Here is a 26,204-nt window from a genome sequence, read left to right as displayed (position 1 = left end):
AACTATATTACTTTTTTAAAAAGTGGATTACTATTTCCATGTTATAAAGCCTTACTCCACCTCAGTTGGAATCAAAGCTCAAATGTGCAAATAAATCATGTCATCCTTTTTCCAGCTTAACTGTGTTTATAACACATTATTCGGTTCCAAACAATTTTTTTGGAAACACTCCTGAAATTGTGGACTTCTGAAATAATCACCCCAAGCATTCTGAATAATAGGTAAACCATTACAGGTAAATTTATGTAAATTTACTGCCAAATGCTGCTAATGTATGTGAAGCTGGTATGTAAAAACAAACCTTCAACCCCCCCCCAAGAGTTTGTTTTAGTTCAGAAAGGAAGTGCGTGTGGGGGGGGAGGGGGGAATTGAGCTGAGTTCATTCGGATTTATTTCGAATTATTTTCAATCCGAGCCGTGCCCTGAATAATATCTACACTTTGAAGTAAAAACTCTATAGTCTTCCAATAAGGGTTACTTCCTTATTTAGTTAACAATACGCCTAAACACGCCCACCCAGAAGTAATCGTTCGTCAAATTAATCGGGCTTTTTTCAGAATAAGCGCGACTAGTGTTGCATCCTTAATTTTGCATCCTGTTTGTCCAATATCGACACACATTCATATAGGGCCTTGAAATCGCCCGGTTTTCATCCCCGTTACATTCCAGCCCGAAGAACGTAGGCGACAGAAAATCTCCGGCACAAAAGACAAATGCACACGTGAGTTCCCTTTTCTTTGCCTTTGAATGAATGGCGAAACTGGCGTCCTCAGGCGAGTAAGGTGGGACCGACCGCAAGCTCAGTCAGAAGAGAGCGAAAGGGTTAAAGGGGGAGGGGTTTGCTTCGCGCGCTCCCGCCAGATCAACTAGACTAGAGAAGCTTTCGCGCGGTCTTTTGCCTTGGCAGAAGCAACAGTAGGACGACTATTGCGCGCGCAAAAGAGCCCGCCTGCGGGTACCCGTTTCCACCGTGTGTGCGCTTCCCGACAGGCAGAGAGGGTGGCGGGCGGGCGCGCGCTGCCGGGAGTTTCAGGTCATTAGATGGGGCTGAGGCGGAGCGGCGTCCACTGAGGAGAAGGTGGCTGAGGGTGCGAGAGCAAAAGGAGAGGCGAGACCAGTCCAGCGAGCCACCCCGCCGGTAACTGCCCAGCTCTGGAGAGCAGCTTTCTGGAGCAGGCGAGCGCCCCCCCCCCTTTTTTTTTTACGCGGGGTTGGGTAGGGAGAGGGGCAGAAGGTCCTGTTGTTCCGAGTGGCGCACCCTGTGCGAGTGCCGAGCCTCTGGGCATGGAAGAGGGCGGAGAAGAACCCGGGAGGCTCTTGTGGGACGGGACTGGTTCCCGGCGAGGAGCCTTACCCCGTGACTCTCGCTTTAGCCTGGCTCGCGAGTAGCGGCCTCTTTGGGCGTCTTGTGGTAGGGTATTAAGGCTCGAGCAGGTATTTTAGTCATGGTTCGTAATGGGGCATTTTGCCGCTTTCCCCACCTCTTCCGCGTCCCTTCTCCCAATTCTGGGCTGGCTTTTTTCTTGCCCCGGATTACCTCCAATGGGAGATAATCTTTGTTTCCCGCTCGGGATTATCTCCTCGACCTCTGCGGGATTATTCTTCTCTCTCCCCGCCTCTTTTCGCAAAATTTAGGGGCGGTGCGAGAACAGATCACCCCCCCCTTTCCTCCAGAGATTATTGCGCTCTCTCTTCCCAAAATAGGTGTCCGTCTTTCCATTTCAGATGAAAAACACATATTCTGTTTCTTATCTCCGCTCTCTTTCCCTGGTGCCTGTAGCTGCAATCCTCATTCAACTGAGTAAGAAGAAAAGGTGGCGGAGCTGATTGAAGAGCTGGGTGGGTTGTAATTGCCACGGTGGTGCTGTCATTTCGCTACATTTGGAGCAGGGAGGGCGGGAGGCAGGACAAGCGCAAGGATTGGCCACGGGAAGGGCGATTTGCTGGGGAGAAGATAGGTAAGTGTTGAAGTCTGCCAAATGCAGGGAAAACGTACCGTCGCGCTTCACCCACGATAGTAACTGCTAGAAGCGAAACGAACAAGGAATCGCACGATGTCCTTTGGTATCACGATTTTTTAGGTGCATCCACATTCACTGTTATGAAACTGACAAGCGTACCTCTTTATTTTTGGATTCAAACTCTAGAAACGACGTTGCCCTTTCTGCGTCAGAATAATTGAGAGTTTACTGAAACTCAACATGTGAATGAAAGACTGCAGGAGTGTCATTTGTTGTTAATAGGGGTCAATCCTGAATAGAATGGGCTGTGCTTTATGGCTTCCAGCCAATGGTCATGGCTATCGCTGAAGAGGAGGGGGGTATCCTTTCAATTATTGTTGTGACAACAGAGTTTATGTAGGATAATCTTTAACTCATGATAAAGCAAGTGGTAGTAATCTGCTAGTGTCATCTGCACCTTTTTGCTTTCACCTATTAGAGGCAAGCACCAGAAATCTGCCTGCTGCCACTGCAGTTTGTAATCAATTCTGCAGTACAGGATTACATCCATCAATTAAAGTTCATTTCATTTGACTTTGGGAAGAGGGGCCTTAGGCAACTATAAATAGACCTTTGGACTAGGCTCTAATCAGTAGAGGAAGACAAGTAAATTTTAGTAATACTGTAGTCTTGCAGGGATGACTGTCATAATGTTTCTATCTTGACTCCTGGCTTGGGTGCGTGTTATGAGATTTTAAAGGACAAGCTATTATTTAGCAATATCTCTGAAAATGTCTCAGTCAAAACCCTTTTTCAACCATTATAACTAGACTTGGGAATTACAGACAGGATCAAATTTTGAATTTAATACATTTGAGGTCTTGAACAAAGCATATAAATGAGAGAAACTCTAGAATATTCAGTACATACTGCAGCCATCTGTTCATTTTTCATCTCTCTTCTTTACAATTTATGGGCTTTTCAAAATTATCAATTTATGTGAACTCTTTACAGCAGAAAGATATTATACCTTGAATTATAATGGAGATAACATTACACTTTATTATGTTTCTTTGAATTCATAATATAATGTTTCAGTACTTAATTGACTATCAAACTTTAGTGTTGTGTGTGGATTTTTAACTTGAATTGTAGCTTGGAATATGAATGATTTTAGTAGTTACAATACTTAATGATTGACAGAACTTTGAAGGACTTGACTTGGTTGTGTGCATTCATTTACAATTGTAAAAATTTTACATGCCAAAAATTCTTATGCGTTTTACAAAAATGAAGAGATGTATTTTTCCTGTATTGATAATGTGTTAGTTTTGTGTTTTCATTAAGGTCCTCTTTCCTTTCACTAAAAGAAATGACCATGTGGAAGAAATATCAATGTCTTGCTTGTTAGCCTAAATGTTTCTTAAAAAGTGTGTTGGAACATTTGCCAATGGACTACAGTGTTAGATGTGCAATTATGCAAGAGATTTAACACTTTTTTAAGATCTGAGTTTTTTGGAAATAATTTTTTGGAATCTTTATGAAATAGAAAGTATCTGTTCTTAAGTACTGTGACCATGAAAGGACAAATAGAAAATGGCTCAGTTTCACTAAGAAGCTAGTTATATATGGAAAGAAATAAGATTTCCCATCATGCAATTATAGCTAATGTTCTAAAATCCATTGTTGTATTTGGATAAGAATTAAATTGTTGCACAAATGAGTAGTTCCCAGCATATTATTAATATGCAGCTGTTGATTTCTATCAAAAGGATAAGCAAGGATTATAAGGGGAAGGAAAAATACTGTGTATGAATATGTGGGATAGTGTATATATATTCAAATAGTTTTCTTGGACAACTATATGGAAGTGACTTACCTTTCTTCCATATAGTCATGGCTGATTTTAAAAAGTTAAATATCTGGGATCTAGTTAATATTTTGATGAGAGACCATCAGTAAATCCCAAGATATAGACTAGATTGTGAAGCTAAATATTTTTTCAAGATAATGTTGTATGTTGTGCCAGAAAATTGCATGGATGCTTCCATGACATCACCAGAAATCAAACTGAACTCAAAGGACATTAATAAAAACTAAACTTACAACCATTTGTTTAGCAACAATTCAAATTTACAACAGCACTGACAAAAATATTCAAGACTGGCCCTTGTACTTAGAACCATTACTGCCCTCCCATAGTCAAAATCCAGGTGCTTGGCAACTAGCATGTATTTTTAATGATTGCAGTGTCCTGGTGTCATGTGATCATCATTTGCAACCTTCCTATCCAGCTTCTGATAAACAAAGTCAATGAGGGAAGCTGGAATTGCTTAACAGCCATGTAATTCACTTGACAATTATGGTAATTTGCTTAACAACCATAGTAAATGGTTGTAAATTTGTAAATGGTTGTAAAATTGAGTGTGACTCACTTAATAAGTACCTTGCTTAGCAATGGAAATTGTGATCCCAGTTGTGTTTATAAGTCAAGGACTATCTGTAGATACATCAGTTCTGGTTCTCAGTTTCTGTGGCCTTGAGTTGCCTTGTATGGGGACATCTGAGGGAAAGGTCAGCAACATAAAAATGGTGGTACAGCCTAGTGATCAAATCTTCGCCCCTTTTAGACATCTATTGCACATGCTAAAAGGGGCAGCGGGTTGATTGCCCTATCTCATCCACTGTTTTAGACTTTGGTTTTCCTCTCTCTATGTATACACTTGACTTCATGTCTGCTTTTAAAATGTAATTCTGTCCTATATATCAGAGCTTTTCAACCTTTTCACCCATTGTACCACTTTTAGGATATGGCAATATAAAAGTACCACCAGTCACTTAGCAAGGTGTCAAAAATTTGACCAAAAAGAAAAAAATAAAAAAGTGATAAAGTACAGGTAGTCCTCGACTTACAACAGTTCACTTAGTGACTGTTCGAACTTAAAACGGCACTGAAAAAAGTGACTTATGACTATTTTTCGCAATTATAACTGTTTCAGCATTCCCAGGGTCATGTGATTTACATTTGGATGCTTGGCAACTGATTCATATTTATGATGGCTGCAGTGTCTCAAGATCATATGATCCCCTTTTGCAACCTTTTGACAAGCAAAGTCAATGGGGAAACCAGATTCGCTTAACAACCTTTTATATTTATTTATTTATTTATTTATGAGACTTATATACCGCTTTAAGTGCAAGTACTCTCTAAGCGGTGTACACCAGTAAGCAATGTATATATATTTTACATTGCCCCCAACAATCTGGGTCCTCATTTTACCTACCTCGGAAGGATGGAAGGCTGAGTCAACCTTGAGCCGGTGAGATTTGAACCGCTGACCTGCTGAACACAGTCAGTTAAAGTGGCCTGCAGTACTGCACTCTAACTGCTGTGCCACCTCGGCTCTTTTATATATCAGGGGTGTCAAACTCAATTTCATTGAGGGCTGCATTAACACTGTGGTTACCGTCGGGTCCTTCTGTCCTTCCTTCTTCCCTCCTGCCCTGCCTCCCTCCTTCTCATTCCCATCCCCTTCCTTCCTTCCTTCCTTCCTTCCTTCCTTCCTTCCTTCCTTCCTTCCTTCCTTCCTTCCTTCCTTCCTTCCCTGATCTTGGCTCTTCTGCTGAGCCCTGATAGCTGATCAGCGCTTCTGCAAGGGTGTCAGGGCTCAGCAGAAGCGCCAGGATCAGTGCCAGGCTCCAGCTCATCGGTGCTTCTTTGGGGCTCAGCAGAAGCGCCAGGATCATCTGGAGCCCAGCGCTGATCCTGGCACTTCTGCTGAGCTGGCCAGAAGCGCCAATCAACTGGAGCACGACACTGATCCTGGCGCTTCTGCTGAGCCCTGACAGCCCTGCAACTCCAGCCATCTCTCGCTCAGGCTTGTGTGGTGCTGCTGTCACTTCAGTTCGTTCCCCTTCCCCACTACTTCTTCTCTAGGATAGTCACCTACCATCTGCCAGGTGCCAATGTACCATTGGTGGTATGTGTACTACGAGTTGAAAAGCCCTGCTATATATGATGTCATGTATAAATAGAGGAATATGGTATTTCTTTTGAGACCCTTTTATGAATTGCTATCAGGAAGGAGCACTTGAAAAAAAGGAGTTGCTTCTTGATGTCATCTGGCTCATCTACTGCCTATACGTTACTAAATGAGAATAACTGAGGAGAAAACCAACTTCAATATGCTTTCCCCAGATTTTAGTACTAGTATTGTTTTATCATCTCAGGATATCTTTATTAGTAAAAAGGTGAGGCAAGTGGAACTATATTGAAGATAGGAACAAAAGCTCAGTTTCCCTAGCACTTTTCTATGCATTAGTCTTTACAGGCAGAAGGGGGGTTTGCACTTTGAAAACGGGCATGATGGAATCTGGTACAAGAACAGTTTTATTTATTATAACAAATAGGAGGTTGGTAATATGCGTTTGGTCTAGTGATTAAGGCACCAGGAGACTGAGTTTTAGTCCCACCTTAGGCACAAATCTATCTGGATGACTTTGGGCAAGTCACTTCTGGTCAGCCCTATGAAGGAAGCAATGGCAAACCACTGAAAAACTTTGCCAAGAAAATGTTCTCAGTCATCCAGTTACAGTTGTCTGGAATCATGGCAGCTGGACTTCTTTTTTGCCAAAAAACCTGCAAGGACTAGCCCGGGCAGCTGTCAAGAATCAACACTGAGTTGAAGGGAATAACCAACAACAAAAAGTATAAATATGTCATGGCATAGAAAGAGACATTTCAGGTGAAACACATCTCTCCCCCAAGAATTATCGAATGTTCACATTTATATTTTAAGTTTAAAAACAAAAGAAATTGACTACAACTGTGAAGCAATGTAGTGCTTATAGAAAGAATGTAAGCAGAAGCAGGCATCTTTGTACAGGTAGTCTTTGGTTAGCAATGGTAATTGGGACGAGGAACTCTGTTGCTAAGCAACACAGTCATAAAGTGCAATGTCGCATGACTATTCTTACTTATAACAATTGCAGTCATTAGGCAAATCCCATGTGGTTATTAGGGGCAACATCACATGATTGCCATTTGTAATCTTCTGTCAACTTCCCCATTGATTTTATTTGTTGGAAGCTAGTAGTGAGGATTATAAACAGCAACAAATAGCAAATAGTGACTGTGGAATGCTGAAATCATTGTAATGGTGAGCCAGTTGCTAAGCCCCAAATAGTGATAATGTGACTGTGGGGACACTGTGAGAGCCATAATTTCAAGGATACAGTAAATCTCTTCATTCAAGATTGTAGTAGCTTCAAATAGTTCCTGCATGAATGATAGTTAATCGAAGATTACCAGTATAGAAGAGATCTGCATATTGGCATTGTAAGTAACAAATACTTTTATTAGTGCTATTCTTCTATAGATATATAGTACAGTGGTACCTTAGTACTCACTGTTAATTGGTTCCGGAAGGTGCAATGAGTACCAAAAATGATGAGTACCAAATACATTTTTCCCATAAGGAATAATATAGTGAGTCACAAGGCAGCCGAAACCGACAAGTTCTAGCTTGTGTGTTGAGTACCAAACAAATGATGAGTATTGGGACAAACATTTTGCATCAAGACATGTTGGGTACCGCATTTAATGAGTTTCGAAGCAGTTGAGTTCTAAGGTACCACCGTTTATATTTGGTTCTCTGATTCAGGTTTACAACATTTTTAAAATTTAATTACTTAGTCTGATTATTTCAGATTTGTAAATTTTGTGCAGATATACTAATATAGACAACTATATTAATAAGATCTATGGATCTTGAAGATGTTGCAGTATGCTGCTAGTGTTTGTAAAATATATTGCTATGATAATTTTATAATTTGTTTAAAAATAGCCTCATTACAAATTTGTATCAATTCTAAATACATTTAACTGCAAACATTCATAATATGTTTCAATGTCAAATTGAGCATACTTAAGAGTAAATCCTTAGATTAAGTATTGTTTGATATTTTTATCTAATGACATCCATTTAAAGATAAAGAAAAGGATTATGATCTATAAATGAGTAATTTCCATTGTGTCTTGTTCATGAATTTCCCAAATATCTAATTTTTGTGGGAATAAATATTTGAAAGTATATGGAGATATGTGGGGTCGTGTGATTACCGTTTGCAATCTTCCCAGCTGTTTCCAATAAGCAAAGGAAATGGAGGAAGCTGGATTCACTTAATTAACATGGGATTCAGTTAATAATTGCAATGATTCACTTCATCGTGATAAAAAAAAGTTGTAAAATTGGCACAACTCTCTTAGCTACCTTGCTTAGCAGTGGAAATTCTTGTCCCAACTGTAGACATAAGTCAAGGACTACCTCTACATATTTTCATTTGTCTGCCTGTAAACCATCTATACAGGACTAGGTTAGACTGCCTGCATTTAATTTAAAGCAATCGTATAGCCATCCTCATCAAGATAAAGTAGATTATTTGTATTACTTAGTAGCTATGTTTATAAGAATATTGTCTAATAATTTTGCATGGTTGGCTTAGAAAAAATTATGAAACAGTGATTTGCTCTGTAAATAATAAAAACAATAAATGATTGCAAGGAACAATTTATCAGAGAAGTTTTTCTGTAAAGGATTGCAGCAAAGTTTGAGCAGCAAATTGGTTATTCAACTGTTTTGCAGCTCAAAAAAATTAATTGAGCAAAGCAAAGATTTCTCAAAGCTTGTGAAGAGAATAAAGTATATTTTATTGTTATATAGAAGATGTTGATGTAGGAGAAGAGAGGTAGAGCTATGGGAGCAGAGTTAAGTGCATAGACTCTGTGGGAATGTAGCATGGGGGAATTTCCAATGAACAATGTATCTGTTGATTTAAAACAAACAATTGGAAATTGGAACATGGTGCTTTGTGCCCAAGGCATGAATCCTTACAGAGACCCACTTTTTAGTTATGCTAGTGATTTGTGTTCACATTGCTTGGCTGCTGTATATTTTAAATTTTGTAATGTGTATTAACTTTTTAAATTTCATTTTAACTGTTTGCTGCCTGAAGTCATTTTTGAGATAACTGATCATATAAATTGGATAAATAAGTAAATCTCTCCAAATTTTCTTGATCACAATGCATTCATATAACACAGTAAGCCACAAAAAATGTGGCTAGTGGTTTTCAGAACATAGGAATAGATGCGATCAGTGTATTATTTATCAATTATTAAGAAACTAGCTTGTCATTTGGTGGAGTGGGAAATGAAATACAACTAGAGGTTATGCTCTTCCTTCTGTCTTGCTGATTAAAATAACTTTACCAATTTTCAGGATTATGTACTTAGCAATCTTTGGCTGAATTTTCACATTCGTAGTAAAACTGGGAGTATAATTTTGTATAAATTCTCCCATTATTTTCTGTGTCTGCTACAGAGAGCAAACTAGCATTCATGAACTGCTTTAGTAAGTATTTGCAAAACAGACTAACGGGGATTGAAAAAGCTACAATGATGCATAATATGGCTATTGTTCCATTTTTATTTTCTTCCTCATTATTATTACCTTTGATATAACCTACATCTTTTTTAACAAATTAGTTATTTCTACGAAGCAGAGAAAGAGTAAATGCATGTAGTTTCCAAAACATACAACATGATGACAAAAAAACAACAACCCTGTTGTGAAAGGCAAGTTTAGATTTTCTTATGTGTGATATAAGAATGTGTGGATCAGTAAACATTGTGGTTGTTTAATTATTCCCATTGATGGAAAACAGTTTAATCTGTTGATTCATTTTGTGTTTATCACTTAAATAGTAGTGTATGTTTCCATTCTTCCAATTGTGGATGGTTTTTCCTCCTCACTTATTTTTTGCACGCTACTGCCATCCTTCATATTGTCCCCATCTGTCTACCAGCATAGAAAGGAAGTACTGTATTGCCATTCAAATCATTGGGGTTTCAGCTACATTCACTATTTTAAACCACAGATAATGTCAGATCCAAGCACAAAGCCGCAAAATCCAATCAAGTCCAGTCCTTTATTTGCTTACATCTAATGGATAGAATCTTTGCAAAATACACCTATAATCTTCTAGCCTACTAGGTACATACTGAGAGACTCTAAGGCAGTGGTTCTCAACCTTTTTAATGCCACGATCCCCAACAGGTCGTAAGTCGAGGACTACTTAACTGGTCGTAAGTCGAGGACTACTCAACTGGTGCAGCACCATTTGCAGAATGGGACTTTTGGCGGGCTCAGCAGGGCAGAGACAGCCTGGACAATTCCTATTGGCTTTTGAAAGCCAATAGAATTAGACTATTCAAGAGAGTCTATTCTATTGGCTTTCAAAAGCCAATAGAATAAAAGGGAGTAGCACAGCTAAGGAAAGGGGGTAAAAAATGGCGGTCTGTGTTGTTTGGCGACCCCCATGAAATGGTCGTTCGACCCCAAATGGGGTCCCGACCCACAGGTTGAGAACCACTGCTCTAAGGTGTGGCTACCCGAACCTCTTCCCACTCAGGACTGTGTAGTCTCTTAATATGGACCTCCCTGGGAAAGTTCTGTGTTGCAAAAACTCTCTCTCTCTCCCCCTCCCCTGCCAACTGCTAATCCAGGTGCACATTCCATCATATCTAATTTCTCTAAGCTTGAACTGAGCAGCATCAAAATACTATTGCACAGGCATCATAACATGATTATACAGGAACTGGAACACAAAGAACCGGCCCTCTGTCCCCAATCCCTTTCTTCTTTTACCTCTTTCCATTGTATTTCACCAAAATAATAGCTAGGTGACCCAACTTAACTGCTTGGTTAGGATATAATATGTCATTTAAAATGATGTATACTTGGTTGTGGTCTTAAGTTAGATATTTAGTCAAGATCAAGGTTTTTCAGACTTAGAGAACCTGATAGGGGTTCCATGGGAGGTTAAAGGCAAAAACGTTCCCACAAACGTAGCCAGTTTTCTATCACAAGAGCTCTACTTCTTGGTCAGGAGTTCCGAAAAAGTTTACCAGATGCCCTGGCCTGATAAAGTTTAAAAATTTGTGGTCTAGAACCCTAAGTAAGAGTGAACAGGAAACTGGCAGATGATTAATGAAGCAAATGATTTAATCAGAAGGAAAACTTGAATAGAATTGGGAAGTAATCAGATGTTAATCTATTTTATGTAATAAATTATTTTGCATCCTAAACCTAAATGTTGTTATGGAAAGTGAGTCTCAGAGCTTCTAGCAGAATTGCAGGTGTGAGTAAAAGAAATCATGGTTGTAAATATTGTTGAATTTAGAGGAGAGAGAAGGGATTTTTTTAGTTTCCTTTTTCAATTGACACAGTAGAGAGTGGCGTTAATTGACCTTCGATAATAGCTTTATTATTACAGCCATAGGACATAGTAAGATATACTTGAAGTGCAGCTTATATAGGTTGCGCACTTAATCTGTATAATTGGATGTTCCATTAAGTTCTGGAATTCTGAATTGCTAAAATCTACATTTCAGCCCATACCTCTCCCCCAATAAATGCAGATATTTTTTCAAGTTTAGAGAAAGTAAAGGATACAGTTCTGTGTGAGTTCAAAAAATAGTCCTGTTCACTTAAGTGAATTTGAACAGAATTAAGTGTGTAGAATGTATAAAATATATTTTAGAATTTCTAATAAGAGTTTACACATCATTGTATCTATATACATTGTGCTGTAGCTATTTTTACTAAAAGGAGGAAAATCAGAACTGCTATAATTTGTGGATCAAAGTTTAAAATTCTCCACTTGTTTCAAGATTTGCAAAAGTAACTGATATAGCTAAGACCAAGAAAATATTTGTCTTAGTATCTGTTTCTAAAAAATATTTGTCTTGGTATCTAACTCTTCATAATTATCTTAGAATCAAACGTCAGTTTTCATAATAGTCAGCAAAGTCATTTATTTAAAAGAATTTGGATTTATAAACATAGTGAAGACATCTTATTTTTTTAAAGTATTTCTTTCTTTTTTTTCATTAGTTGGTAATCCCTTGAAATTTTAAGGAGTGTTATCTCCATTTTAAGCTGTGCTTTTTTTTGCATGTCTGAGCTTTAAAGAAAAACTTTTAAATTGGTTAATTTTCTACATTCCTGTCTACAATAGTTGGAATGTGACATATCACTGTTTTTTGAATTAGTAGTTAAAAGCTTTTGGGGCCATTGATCTGAAAACTGCAGTTACGTGATTTTTGAAACTCTTTTGCTATTTCAGAAGCCTTAAGCTATATAATTATATGACGTAAGTAGGAGCATTGATGAAGCTATTGATAGAAAGCAAGATCATTTCATTCTCTAACATAAATGTAATTCCCTGTTTATATATAATTTCTAATTAGCAGTAATGGTAAGTGTAACTAGAAATTAAATAGTGTACAGTTCGAATTATCCCAGATGAACAGCTTTTCAAAAATTTCACCTTGAATTAAGTTGATTCTCAGAAATTCAATTACTGTGAGTCTCAGGGCTTCTAGAAGAATTTCAGGTATGTATGTTGGAGAAATTATGCTTGTAAATACTATTGAATTGAGAAGAAAGATAAATGTTTTTAATTGACACAAAAGAGGATGTTGAAAATTATGACATATTAACTTACAGTTGAAGGGCAGCTTACATACATTCTACACCAGGGCTGTCAAATTGCCCCATGGGCCAGTTGCATTATGCAGAGGCCGCACCCACCCCAGGTGCAGCAATGCAAAAAAAGTTGTGATACGTCGCAATACGTCACGTGACACGGTGAGTTTGACACCTGTGTTCTACACTAACCATATCAACACTTTAATGTATTCTTGGAGCCCAAATTAAAACAATGAACTCTGAAGTAGAATGGAATGATAGCGGATATAAAATAACATAAGTTACATTGGGAAAATAACAATTTTGAATAGACAGCAAGTTTTTATTGGGTAACTCTTCTTTAAAAAATGTTAATATAAGCTTGGATTTTAAATGTTTTTCAGCTTTTGAATTTGCCAAATAAGGTCTGCTTGAATATGCATTTTGAACAGCCCAAATTTAATATGCAAACCTCTTTCTAATGATGTTACGGAGAAAATACCCTTTCACAGCAACTTGGTAAAGACTTTTTTATCTCCATATAGTTATATAGGCTGGTAATTGCTGCCCTTGAGTGAATTCTAACCATAAAATCTTATGTCTCCACAGATAGATGTATAATGATATGAGGTTTAGATAGTAAAAGTTTCATTAATGATGCTGGAAGTCTTCAGAAAACCTTGAGGATACATTTATAGGTAACTCTAAGCCATGATTTTTAAAACATAATTTCCTGATTATTCTCTGGTGGATTGGTTTGCACGTGCTGCCAGACCATGAAGAAATCAGTTGCATTATGATTTGACATCATGTCAGAATTATTTGGAATATTTTCAAGATTTAAAAACTACAGGTTATATTTTCTAGAAGCTGATACATTTATACAAAATTCTATATAATATACTACATAGCTTTGCAAAGGTAGCAATATACCTCTTTCAGTCAAAAAGTCCTAGATTTGGTGCATGTCTTTCTGAAAAAAATCTCTGAAAAAAGAAGTCATAAAACTCTGGAAAGTTGCTGCTATTCATGTAAAAAATTATAATCTGGATTAATAAAACATTTTTTGTAAGTTGAATCATGAAGTCTATTTACCTATCCATTAAAAGCATCTTCATATTGACTACCTTGAGGCTGCAGTTTTTGAATGAAATGGGTGATCATAACATGTTCTCAAATAGATTGAAGCCTAGAGGGAATTCTGACCTTGGGATAATTCTCAGACTTCACATTTTAGGACAGAATAAAAACAAAATTGCCCATTTAGGGTGAGAATGCTGATTAACAAGACACCTAGTAGGTGTACCTGGATGACTACACTTATATAATTAAAATCACAGTACAAGTGAGATGGTCTGTGAGTAATAATCCTACAAAAAATTACTTTTTCTGTGTCATATTTTCTAAAATAGAGTAACAGTTTTTGTTGTATTACAAGATTTCATCCCACTTTCTGCATCTGCTGAGTTTTCTGTAAAAGCTTATGGAAGTGAAAAAGATATTATAATTGCAGTGGATTCTTAGTTATGATAACCAAGTCTTCCCTTCAGGAGGGTTATATATGTAACCGAACACTAAGCATTATTGTAGGATAATTATTTGGGATTGAATGCGGTGGAATTTTTAAATAAATGATTAGACAGCTACGGAATTATAACTAGATAACTTTGAAACCTTGGTGTAATCAACATTATTACTATTTTTTTAATTGGAAGAGTCAAGCGCTTATGTATTGATATTTGTGAAATGATAATTTAAAATGACTACTGTTTTTTGTACTTTTTGGTTATGAGTCTTGTACATGTAGCAATATTGCATTATTGAAGTATCTGTTCTGTTTGAAGGTATCACAAAATGTATCATTTCCGTAAAATTATAGAGCTACTAGCTTGAGGGAAAGCATGGGAAAGTGAATTACAAGTAGTCCTTGCTTACTGACTGTCTTTTGTAGCAACTGATCAAAGTGATAACAGTACTTAAAAAAACTTTGCGACCAGTCCTCATACGTTCAGCAATTGCAGTGTCCTGCAGTCAAAGGATCACCATTGGTGTGCTTTACAACTGACTTGCAACATTCAGAGTTAATAGGGAAAGGCAGAGGTAAAATCATACGTCATAATCATGTGGGGTTTTTTGCTTACCAACTATGATATTTCACTTAAGACCAAAGGGGAAAGTAAGGTTATAAGCCTATCACAGTTACATGATTTTCTACTTAGCAACTGAATAGCTTAGTGACTGAGTTACTGATCCCATTTATGGTTGTTAATTGAAGACTACGTACCTGTATGCACTCTGTTATTGTCAACATATTGCATTGCATCTTCATTTATAGATTGTTGATTGAAACCTTTTTATACTTCCTTTGAGGGATTTATCTATAGCACTCTCTTTTTGCCTTCTGTAGAGTATGCCTTGGGTGGAATATTGAGAGATTGACATTCTTCCCAGCACTTTATCAGGAGCGCATGTTTATTCTGTTCTCTAGGCCTGGTTCTTAACATCTGGGGAGAAATTTATTTTTGATGGGTAAGCTGTCATCTGCCTTCTTCCATATTTGAAGGTTGTTACTGGGAATAACTAATTTGCCATTTGGAAAATTCTTATAGTGCTTGTTTATGTAATGCTTAATGATGATACTGTATTGGATACAATCAGCATAAGATTTTATGCCAATAGAAAAGGAAGTCCTTCTGAAACCATGTAATTTTCTTGTTAATAGATGTGGGTTATGAAAAATGTATTGCATCTATGTCAACAAAACTGCATTGATTTTTGCTGTATTTCTAGACTCAGTTCAGATTATTGTTAGCACTAGTAGAAAAATCAACAAAAGGAAATGTTTCAAATGATGGAGAAAGGTATATACACAATTGGTTTCTCTTTTTACTTGTAGTGAACAAGAAAATTTAATTCCAGTGAATAATATCAGTGTCACTTAATCTTTTATTTCCTTGACAAATTCAGTTTTTAGTCTTTGTTTTACAGAAATAAGCCAATCTTATTTGTTGATCATTGCTGAGGTCGCAGCAGCCAATTTGCATTTTAAATTTTCTACAAATAACAAAAAGTTGCTGAAAGTAGAGTGGCCTACTTTCAGGATGCCAGAAGGGGGTGGAAGATCTCACTGGCCCTGATTATGAGCTGTGGGCTCCTGTGCTATAAAATACAGGGCAAAATGTTTGATGGGCTTTTTGCAAAGCTAAATGAATGCCTTGTATTCCTAGATAAACAGTACCTGCTATAAAACTGTCATTATTATTTACTCCAATAATTAGTGAATCCTCCAAGCGGGTGGATTTCCACATGGCAAAGCCAAGACCAAAGATCTGGGTAGGGAATGTTGGTGTATGGAAATCCAATCATTTCTGGCTTTGCTATGTTAATATTATATCAACATAACTGGCCAGACCATTCCTCTCAGCCTAAGTTTAGAAGGCACTAAAGAGTGGAAAGAAACAGTGGCTTTTATTCTTGAATATAATCCAGTGATAAGTAAAATAAATTATGGAATCTAAATTTGCTACATATTGAAAATGTCCAATTCTTTCAGTTAATTTGTCATATAGTTCTAGATTTTTGACAATTCTACTAATGGTTTTCATGATAAATTACCAGAAAGCAAGAGATTACATTATTACATTGTTTATCAATGTTTTGCCAGTTTTAACAAAATAACCTCTCCCACCTGCACCCTGCCATTAAATGGGTATTGTTCCCATGTATATATGCATGTATGTATTTACTTATTTATTTATATCCTGTCTTTATTATTTTTATCAATAACTCAAGATAACATATCCAACACTTACTTCCTTCTCTTATGTTCCCCTCAACAACAATCCTGTGAGGCGAGTTGGGCTAAGAAAAAATGACTGGCCAAGGACATCCAGTCAGATTTCATGCCTAAGACATGACTAGATCAAACTAGTATTGAATCCTAATTGAACTATTCATATCACAGTCTAAGGGTGTATTTGACTTATTATTATTTATTAATTTGTTTATTAATCAAATTTATATGTCCACCCATCTCATGAAAAGTGACTCTGGGCAGCATACAACAATCCAATAAAAAAGTAGAAGTATAAGACAATTATTATCTAAAACTATTATATAATAATTATTTTTAAAAGCATTAAATTTTTTATTAATCAAATTTATATAACTGTCCATCTCATGAGAAGCCACTCTGGGTGGCATACAGCAATCCAATAAAAGAGGAGAAATGTAAATCAGTCATTATCTAAAGCCTTATATAATAATTATTTAAAAGGCATTAAACATACAGTATTTATTAATCAAATATATTTGGCTGCCCTCCTCATGGAAAGTGACTTTTTTCCAAAGATCCCAAACCAGGATGATTATTTGGCTGTTGGTTTAATTTTTGAAATATGTTGTCAAGATCAATAATCTGGCAGGATTAAAAAAAATTAGACATATCTAGAGCAGATAATCTTACAGGTACACCTTGTTTAGTGACCACATTTGGGACTGTCAGCTTGGTTGTCAAGCAAAGCACTTGCGAAGTAAAACTGTGATTGTTACTTCAGATTTCCTTTGCTTTATAGCTCTTCAGAAGTAGAAAATATGAGGACTGGTCACAAGTAACTTTTTCATCCCTCCTGTAACTGCAAATGTAACTGCAAATGGTTGCTAAATGAGTCAGTCGCTAAATAAGGACTACCTGCATTGGTTGTTCACCAAGACGGAGAGAAAATACAAATACCCTCAAAATATTTTTAAAATTGTACATTTTAAAAGTTCTGCATATTAACTGCTTTTTATCAAATTCATTGCTACAAATGTCTTGGATGTCTTGGAATCTGATTATACTGATTATCACATGGAAGTACATTTGTCAAGTGTAGTGGATGTTAAATTAATAAGATTATTTACATCCCATGAAATTTTGATGAATGTGGCTGATAACTGAAAAACTCATGGGAGGCCACAGGAAATACTAGAGCGATAGGCTAGACTGGCAATGGAAAAAACATGGGAAAAAGCAGTGGTAAACAATTTCCATATTTTTGTCAAAAAAGAGGCATGGAATTTTGCTCCACTCAGAAAGAATTTGCTCAATTCAACAATATTTTGCTCAACTCGAAAATTTATTTTTTTAAAGAGTTCTTGTCTTTCTTTTTGAGAGAAATAGTTATTGTTGTTCTTAATATAGTATGTTCTAGTGTCTTAGTGGTATCAGATTGAAATTATTTTTATTTCCTAGTTGGAAATGGCTGGTATGTATTTATATCAGAAATGTATACGCATATATGTAGATTTATAGCAGGGCATTATTTAAGGAAAAAAGGAATGAGGGATGTGAACATAATGGTTTAGGATAGTACATAACTATAATGATATGCAGGAAAGACCTTGGGAGATTGGGCAAAGAGACATTGCCAAGGAAAAGATCAGATAACAGACAGCTTAGCCCACACATTGCGTGAGGCAAGAGGCTCAAAAAACACTCTCAGGAGAAATGTTGGGTTGTAAAGGAGACGGGCGTGGGATTGTACTTTCAGATTTGAAAACTTCTGTCAATATAATTTTAAAATAAAGTAGAATTAGCTCATCTGGTTGTCTTTCCTATCTAGTTAATCCTATGAGGATGACATCAACCTTGCAAGTCAAACAAACACCCCCCCCCCCCAGCATCTCTTATCTGACCATTCCCATGGTACTGTTTCTTTACCCAGTTTCCCAAGGTCCTTCCGCATACTATTACAATAAGTCTGCATTGCAAACAAAGGGAGTGTGCCTTGTTTCAACAAAGTTAGGACTATGGTCATAACATTGTTCTTTAACATAAAGTGACAAAGAATGAGTCGTCCAGGGAAAAAACTCATAATGACTTTTGAACTGGACTCTTAGTTATACACAACAAAGGAAGTTGAAATAACCACAGGAATTCTAGCCTTCTTGACCTCTGCTATAACACTTAGCAAAAATAGAGTTTCAAACCCTTCCATAGAATTTAAAGATATATGTGGATGTCATTTGGGTAGGTCAAACTGAGTAGTGAAGAAACAATGGAATGGCTGAAGTTAAAACCTGGTATTTTACAAATTAGAATATTTTACAAATTAGAATAAGAGAAAGGCAACTGGTAACCCCCTTCTCTAATGTTTTGAATTTCTTGTCTTAACATTCCCAACTGCCTATGGCTAATAAGGGATTGTAAAAGATTCTTTGGATGGTTGAAGCCAGAATGAGGTTTTTATGAGGAAGGAATTGCAGTATTTGTTCTGCTATTGATTATACTGCTGTACTGTCCTTTTTGTTGACATGCATCCTTTTAGTTGATTTTTATGTATTGTGGATTGCTCTCTCTTTATATATCCTATTGATGAATCTTTGAAAGTTAAAAAAAAATGAAGTACATCATGTCAAGTTTGCCTATTGATAATATGTACTGTCTTGGGCATAAAAAAAGATCTTGATTCCAGTATAACATAAGGTTGTGAAATCAGTGTAAATAATAATAAGCACGTCCAACTTATTTTAGTGGGAACAAAGTCCAACTGGCATCATGGTTTCATCTCTGTGTATTTGGATTAGGGGTCAGACCAGTAATAAAATCTGTTACAAGACAAAACGTGATTTGATTTCAGAATCATCTCTGATCTACACCTTCTGTACTTGGTAACTCCAGATACAAACAGGAGCAGAGTTGCTGCTTGGGTTGACACTGCTAGATTAGATGGGCCAAAAATCTGATTGTAAGTCCCAATATAAATTCTCACTGATGGTCACATTTTATGAACTATTGTCATAATGCAAATAATAGCTATAAAATACATATATGGTTCAGTTTTAAATCATTCCTCTCTTTTTATCAACTTTATTAAATTAAATATAAAATAACAGAAAAGGAAAAATTATGGGGAGGAAATAATAAAGGGGAATAAAGAAAAAGTGACAAGAAAAAGTGACAAGAAAAAGTGGGGAATTGATTTCTGACTTTCTTTAGTACAGACACAAATATATAATACCTCTTATTCTAAGTTAAAACAAAACATAAAAACGTCTTGTAAAATATACAAATCAAATCAATCAAAATAACATTAAAATATATAATAAAAAACTCTCTTACTCTAGGTTTAAAAATAAACTTAATATAGGTCTAAAGAATTTAAGTCTAATAAGAATAAAAGTACACAATATTAATCATAACAAATCTAATCAAGTCCTAAAATCAAATTTTCATTTTTATCTTTCTCAAGCAAGTAATCTAAAAATGGTCTCCAAATAGAAACAAAGCTAGATAGGCTTTTTTTTCTAGAATCCTAGTTCTTCAACATTTTTATTCATGAAAAGGTAAATGGAATGGTTATTAGATTTATAAAGGATACAAAATGTATTAGAAGAGTAATACTTTAAAAAAGAGAAATAAAACCCAAAACAGTTTTGATACTTTCAGAAAAATGGGCTAAAAGTAACAATGAAATTTAGTATGAGCAAATGAAAATTTTACTTAAGAAACTGAAATTAAATGCAGAGATGGGGTCCGTGATATATGACTTTGTAGTAGGACATATGAAAAGAATCATGGAATTGTAATTAATTACAAACTAAATATGAGCAAATGAAGTATAATTTCAAAATTATGTAAATAATACTGGTTCTTCTACAGTGGTAGACTTGATATCAAACATTGTGTTTAGTTTAGCAAAAGGATTTAGATAACGCTCACCATGTGCAAAAAGGAGCAAAAAGGATGGTATAAAGGTATAAAGAAAAATTGAAGGCATTAGGAATATTTAGCCTTGAGAAGGAGACAGAGTGGGAATAGTCAGTTTGGTCTAGTGGTTAAGGCACCAAACTAGAAATTGACACCGTGACTTAAAGTCCCATCTTAGCCATGAAAATCAGCTGGGATGACTGGGCCAGTCCATCTCATCTCTCTCAACTCAATTCAGGATTGAGGTGTGATGGATATTTCCACTGCCTTGAACAAAATAATATAGGCAGGATTAAAATACATAAATAAATAAATGGGTCCTTGGTGCTCTCTGAGCTTGGTTGTTTTCTTGCAAACATTTCATAAATTATTTTTAAATTTATTTAAATGTAAATTCATAAATAAATACAGGTAGTCCTTGACTTCCAACCATTCATTTAGTGATAATTCAGAGTTACTACAGCACTGAAAAAAGTGGTTCATGATCATTTTTCACACTTACAACTGTGGCCGCGTCCCCATGGACATGTGACCAAAATTCAGAGGCTTGGCAACTGGTTTATATTTATGACGGTCGCAGAGTCCCAGGCTCATATGATCATCTGTTGCAACCTTCTGACAAGCAAAGTCAGTGGGAAAGTCAGATTCAGGTAACAACCTTAAAAAACAACCTGTCTCTAACTTAACAATTGCAGTGTTTCACTTAATAAACATGGCAAGATGTTAAGTGAGTTTTGCTCCATTTTACCATCTGCCTTGCTTAGCAAGAGAAATGTTGGGCTCAATTACGGTCATAAGTCGAGGACTACTTGTAAATATCATAGTGCTCTTTAAATAACTTGAGAGAATGATTATGCAGAAGTCAATAATTATTTTCTTCTCTTGGTGCAGGTCATAGAAAGCTGGTTTTAAATAATAAAATAATAATAATAATCATCATCATCATCATCATCATCTACTGATATTACGAGAAATGTCCCTTGGTTAAACATACAGGGTGGATTTCTCATCACTGGATGTGTTTAAGCAAAGGCTAGAGAAGATCAGTAGTTTAAATATTGTGGCTTGATTATCTATTTGTTTATTCTAAAAATAAGGCTGTTGGCTATTCAGCTGAATTATGGAAATAAAAGTGTATTGTTTTAAATGAATTTTGGAAAGGAACAGTGAATTCTAGTTTACAGCCAATACAGTACTATTACCCTAAATTAGATATTGTACAAAGGAACATGAGAAATATTTTGCGTGCGTCTTTTTGAACTGAGTTTGCCCCAACTAAGTATTAAAACAATTCTTGCTACTACCTACACAGCTGCTAGCTCTTCATTTTTTTTATTAATAAAAGTGCATTATGTTCCTGAAATTTTAGTATAGTTGACAACAATTTTGGCTTATCAACTAAAGAAAAAATGCTGTCAGAATTCCTGAAAGCATAATGTAACTGTCATTAGCCTCCTACACAAGCTTTTCAAAGAGAGCTTATTTGCTAGAAGGAGATGGAGATGTATTGATTGTAAAGTGTGGATATAGCAAAGTTTTTAAAAAGCTTTCATTGTATGATACATGTTTACTTTAAGAATGGTACTACATGGTTAAATTTTCTATTTAGTAATATTTTTCCAGAAAATATTTTTCTCCTTTTAAGCGAGGACATATTAAGAACGTAGGTGTTAGTTTTATTTAATGAAAGCTATTGTGAGGATAATGTGTAGTGGTTCATAAGCTCTTGAAATTCTGTTTTTGAAGTAGTCCTTATGGGCAATATTGAAGAATCTTTTATTTTTAACAATTCCGTTAGTTCGTATTTGATGTGCTTTGTCTTTTTAAAATGGTAATTAATTTTTTCTCTGATTGCCTCTAATCACTACAGAAAGCAAGCTTAGAGATGTCTGCTATACTCAATTACTGTGCTTTGTTTTCAGCGATGTCATCATTATTTTTAATCATTGTTAAAAATTAATGCTAGCATTAGCGTACATTAATGCACATTAAATTAGTATTGAGGATCAGTAACTATCATTCTGGTCCAGTGCTTCTGCCTTGACCTGTTTTTACACATGCTTTTTATATGTGAATTGCTTTACTGCACTTATACATACATACAAAATTAAATACATTTGAAGGATAAAATTAGTGCTCTAGGTGGTTCTCAACTCATGACTGCAGTTGGGACTGGAATTTCAATCATTAAATTGTGATGATTGTAAATTGAGGAACCCACATGACCAGACCCAATTTTATGACTGTTTATATGGCAATCATTAAGAGAATCAAGATGTTGTAAATCTGAATCACATGATTGTTAAGTGAACCACAAGGTTGTAAGTGCTAACATATTCTCCTAAAAGGGTGTTTTTTTGCCAGAAACCAGCAAAAACACTAGAAAGGGCAAAAAAATGTTGCAAATCACAGTCATATGACTACAGAATCTGCAATCGATGATAAATGTTAGTCAGTTTCTAAGCCCATAATGCAGTCATGTGACCATGGGAGGAGGATGCAACATTTTGATATGGCTAGAATGATATGGCTGCTTTATGGGTTATAAAGCACCTTTTCGGAGGCAATTGTATCTCCATACAGTCATTAAATGACCAGTCTTAAGTTGAAAAATATCTGTAGTTATCATGTTTCCCTGAAAATAAGAGCCACCCAGAAAATAAGCCCTGATTTTTGGTGTGCGCCTAATATAAGCCCTACTCCCAAAATAACCCTAGGTAAGAGCTCGCTCACTCCATCCAACCGTACGGTTGTTCACTGCTGCAATCGGACAGGAGAGTGTGTGTCACACTGGTGCTGTCGCCACAAGTTGAAGCAAGGCAGGTGGGGTAGAGCTGCCCCATATGCCCCACACCTGCTTACCTCAGGGCCTCCACAGCCAGGCCACTCCCTGTTCGGCGACCTCTGCTCACCAGTTCAATGACCCAGCTGCCTGCCCATCTCTTCCCGTTCACTCCCCACTTGAGCCGGACTGCCATGCTATGGATGATGGGCAGGGGAGGCTCAGTCGCCTTACCCGGCCCCCTTCTGCTGTTTTGGAGCCAGAGGGGAGTGATAGAAAGAGGCTCTACTGCCGCCGCACAATAGCTGCATCTGCCGCTGGAGGGGCTTTCCTTGGTCATGGTGCCACCACTTCGCCCCGCAGATCACCTGCCCAGTGGCAGTCACAGCCTCCTTTCCCTCAAATTCTCCCATGGTTTAGGCTGAGGCCAGGTGGCGCAAGCCTCCCCTGCCGCATCCCTCCACCTGCCAGACATCTGCCCGCTCCCTCTGTCTGCCCACAGCCACAACGGCTTACAGGGCTTCTCAGGGCAGACGCTTGGGAGGCACGGGCAGTGCTGGTGGAATGCACCTTCAGGTGAGGAGAGTGGCACGGACATGTGGGGGCAGCTGAAGGACCAGGCAGCACAAGCCTCCCCTGCCACCTCCCTCCGCCTGCCAGACACCCACCAAAGCTGCCCGCCTGCTCCTCATACTGTCTGCTTGTCCACAGCTGCAACAGCTTACAGGGCTTCCCAGGGCAGAGGCTCAGAAGGCGAGGGCAGCGCCAGCAGAATATGCCTTGTGGCGAGGAGGTAAGTGCTGTGGACAGGCGGAGGCAGCCAAAGGATCGGGCAGAACAAGCCTCCTCTGCCACCTCCCTTCGCCTGCCAGACACGGGTCTTGTTTTCAGGGAAACGCTGTACTAGTGTTTTTCGCCCCTTATATTACAGTAATACACATTTAAACAGTACTATTGAAATTAGAAACTGTGACTTGAATATTGGGACTATGGAAACTTATCTTAGCATATAGATCTACACCTTAAGGTAGGCTATTTAATTTTATAATATGTATTTCAATATCTTCTCTACTTTTCAATTAATTGTGATATATAAATGGACAGATGGGTTGCTATGCATTACTGTAATTGGCACTTTTAAAGGATTATGTCCTTCCATATGCTTAAACAATTCCTATTTAATGAGTATAGCTCTGTCTAATGGCAATGAATGGAAACTGTCAGGATTGATTCCTCATTTCTTCAATCTTTCCCATGCTGTAAGGAAGCTATCCCACTTCGATGTTTTTCTATCTCAAAAGTAGGTGAAGGAATGGATGAAGAACCCTCACCCATTCCCACTTTTATGAATGCTCAATTATTTATCCCATATAACAATTTGTTTAACAATTACAATTGGGACCAACAATTCCATTGCTAAGTGATGTGGTCATTACGTATAAACATGACTACTATGGTCATGAGAGGACTAATTCTAAAGCTATTTTTTCAGGGGCATCGTAATTTTGTTTGCTAAACAGGACAATCATTAAGCCAAGAGTACTTGTAAATTTGTTAGCTTTCAGGTGCCAAAAGGTTTCTTACTGGTTTTATAATCTTCCTCAAAACCAACATTAAAGTAGAAAAATATTGATGTTTGGCTTTTAAGTGACTGGTCACTTTTATTGACAATTATTTTAAAAGCAAAAGCAAATAGAGACATATTTGCTATAATAAGTCTAAAGTATTTTACTGGTATGTATTTCTTTTCAGTAGCAATGCAGCAAGTTTTGGATAATCTTACCGATTTACCCTCATCATCAGGAGCTGAAGAAATAGACCTTATTTTCTTGAAAGGAATTATGGAAAATCCTATTGTAAAATCACTTGCTAAGGTATGAGATATTTATTTATGACAGTTAATTTCCAAAAGTTCAATGCTCCTTCTCATGTAGGCTAGTTCCTTGGACATTCCTGATACATCAAGTGAGGAGAATTGACTATGAAATAGTTTTCAAAGAGAGGGCAAACTGTAGGGGATTCCAGAATACCCCAAGAGTGCATTGCTATAATCTAGCAGCAAAAATTGCTGAATTTTAACAAGATAATTGTAATCTATTCTGGGAGGATTCTAAATGGTTTTAGAATTAGGAAAAGTTAGAGATCCTACCTGGAGGATGTTTTTTTTTTTCCCATATCACCCTAACCCCCACCCCATCCCAAAGTTTTGTTATTGACAGTAGCAGCTCTAACCCCTATGTGATAATGCCCCATGTCAATAATGACTTCTTATGGCCCTCCAGAGAGTTGGGAGACTGAATTATGGGGACCAGTTGCATAAACATTGCTGATATTTAGTGTATGAGATAATATGATATGCAAGAGGGTATGAAGGTTGGAATACATTCTTCTGATCGCATTGTTGTTCAGATGTGGGGCCTCCAAACTTAATTATTTTAATTGCTGTGGTAATTCTCAAGTGACCATTAAATATCTTTAACTTCATCTTCTAGATTTCAGTAAACATGCATTAATTTGATGTTTCAAAAATAGCTTGTGAAAAGATAAAAGAAGGATATCTGATCTGTATATAGAGAGCATAGGGAATTATAATCTGAAGTTTTGATATTGTGTTTCTTCAGTATACACTTAATAGATGAATGGCAGTTTCTTCTCCAAAAGGGTAAATACTATTTAGGTAACCCTTGATTTATAACCATTCATTTAACAACTGTTCAAAGATATGATGGAATCAAAAAAGGTGACTTATGACCAATTCTCACATTTACACCTGTCATAATGTCCCCATAGTCACATGATCAAAATTTGGATGCTTGGCAACTGGCATGCATTTTCATTCATTGCAGCATCCTGAGATCATGTGATTGCCAACTGCAACCTTTCCAGTTGGCTCCAACAAGCAAAGTCAATGGGAGAAGCAGACTTAACAAGTTAATAATGCAGTATAAAATTGGGCGTGACTCACTTAATGACTGCTATGTAGTGAACTTTGTTCCTAATTGTGGTTGTAAGTGAAGGACTGTCTAGTCCACAGGTCGGCAACCTGCGGCTCCGGAGCCGCATGCGGCTCTTTGAGCCTTCCCCTGTGGCTCCCAGCCTCCTCTGCCTTTGCAGAGACAGAGAGAGGAATTGCGCTTCCCTGCTTCTCTCTCTCTCTCTCTCTCTCTCTCTCTCTCTCTCTCTCTCTCTCTCTGTGTGTGTGTGTGTGTGTGTGTGTAAAAAAGAGAGTGCACTCACAGTGTTCTCCGAGGAGCTGAAAA

General features: G+C 37.0%; 1 protein-coding gene across 15 annotated transcripts in view; it reads left to right on the top strand.

The window, feature by feature from the left end:
• The first annotated feature begins 880 nt into the window (after positions 1-880).
• MPP6 (membrane palmitoylated protein 6) overlaps positions 881-26,204 on the top strand; it is a 47,917-nt gene continuing 22,593 nt past the window's right edge. For 2 of the 15 annotated variants that reach the window (XM_039342082.1, XM_039342067.1), the window contains exon 1: positions 20,637-24,818. In XM_039342082.1, the coding sequence (XP_039198016.1) occupies positions 24,681-24,818 (138 nt within the window). In that variant the 5' untranslated portion in view covers positions 20,637-24,680. Of the gene's footprint in view, positions 1,177-1,215; positions 1,959-10,273; positions 12,992-13,081; positions 13,171-13,203; positions 15,002-20,636; positions 24,819-26,204 lie in introns of those variants that run through there. The other 13 variants (XM_039342071.1, XM_039342070.1, XM_039342081.1 and 10 more) reach the window with 13 other exon arrangements.

This window comes from Crotalus tigris, unplaced genomic scaffold (assembly GCF_016545835.1).
Source record: "Crotalus tigris isolate CLP2741 ecotype Arizona unplaced genomic scaffold, ASM1654583v1 scf7180000017774.6281472, whole genome shotgun sequence".
Classification (NCBI taxonomy): Eukaryota; Metazoa; Chordata; class Lepidosauria; order Squamata; family Viperidae; genus Crotalus; species Crotalus tigris.
The sequence above is the reverse complement of the archived record's forward strand: the minus strand, read 5'-3'. Positions and strand labels throughout refer to the sequence as shown.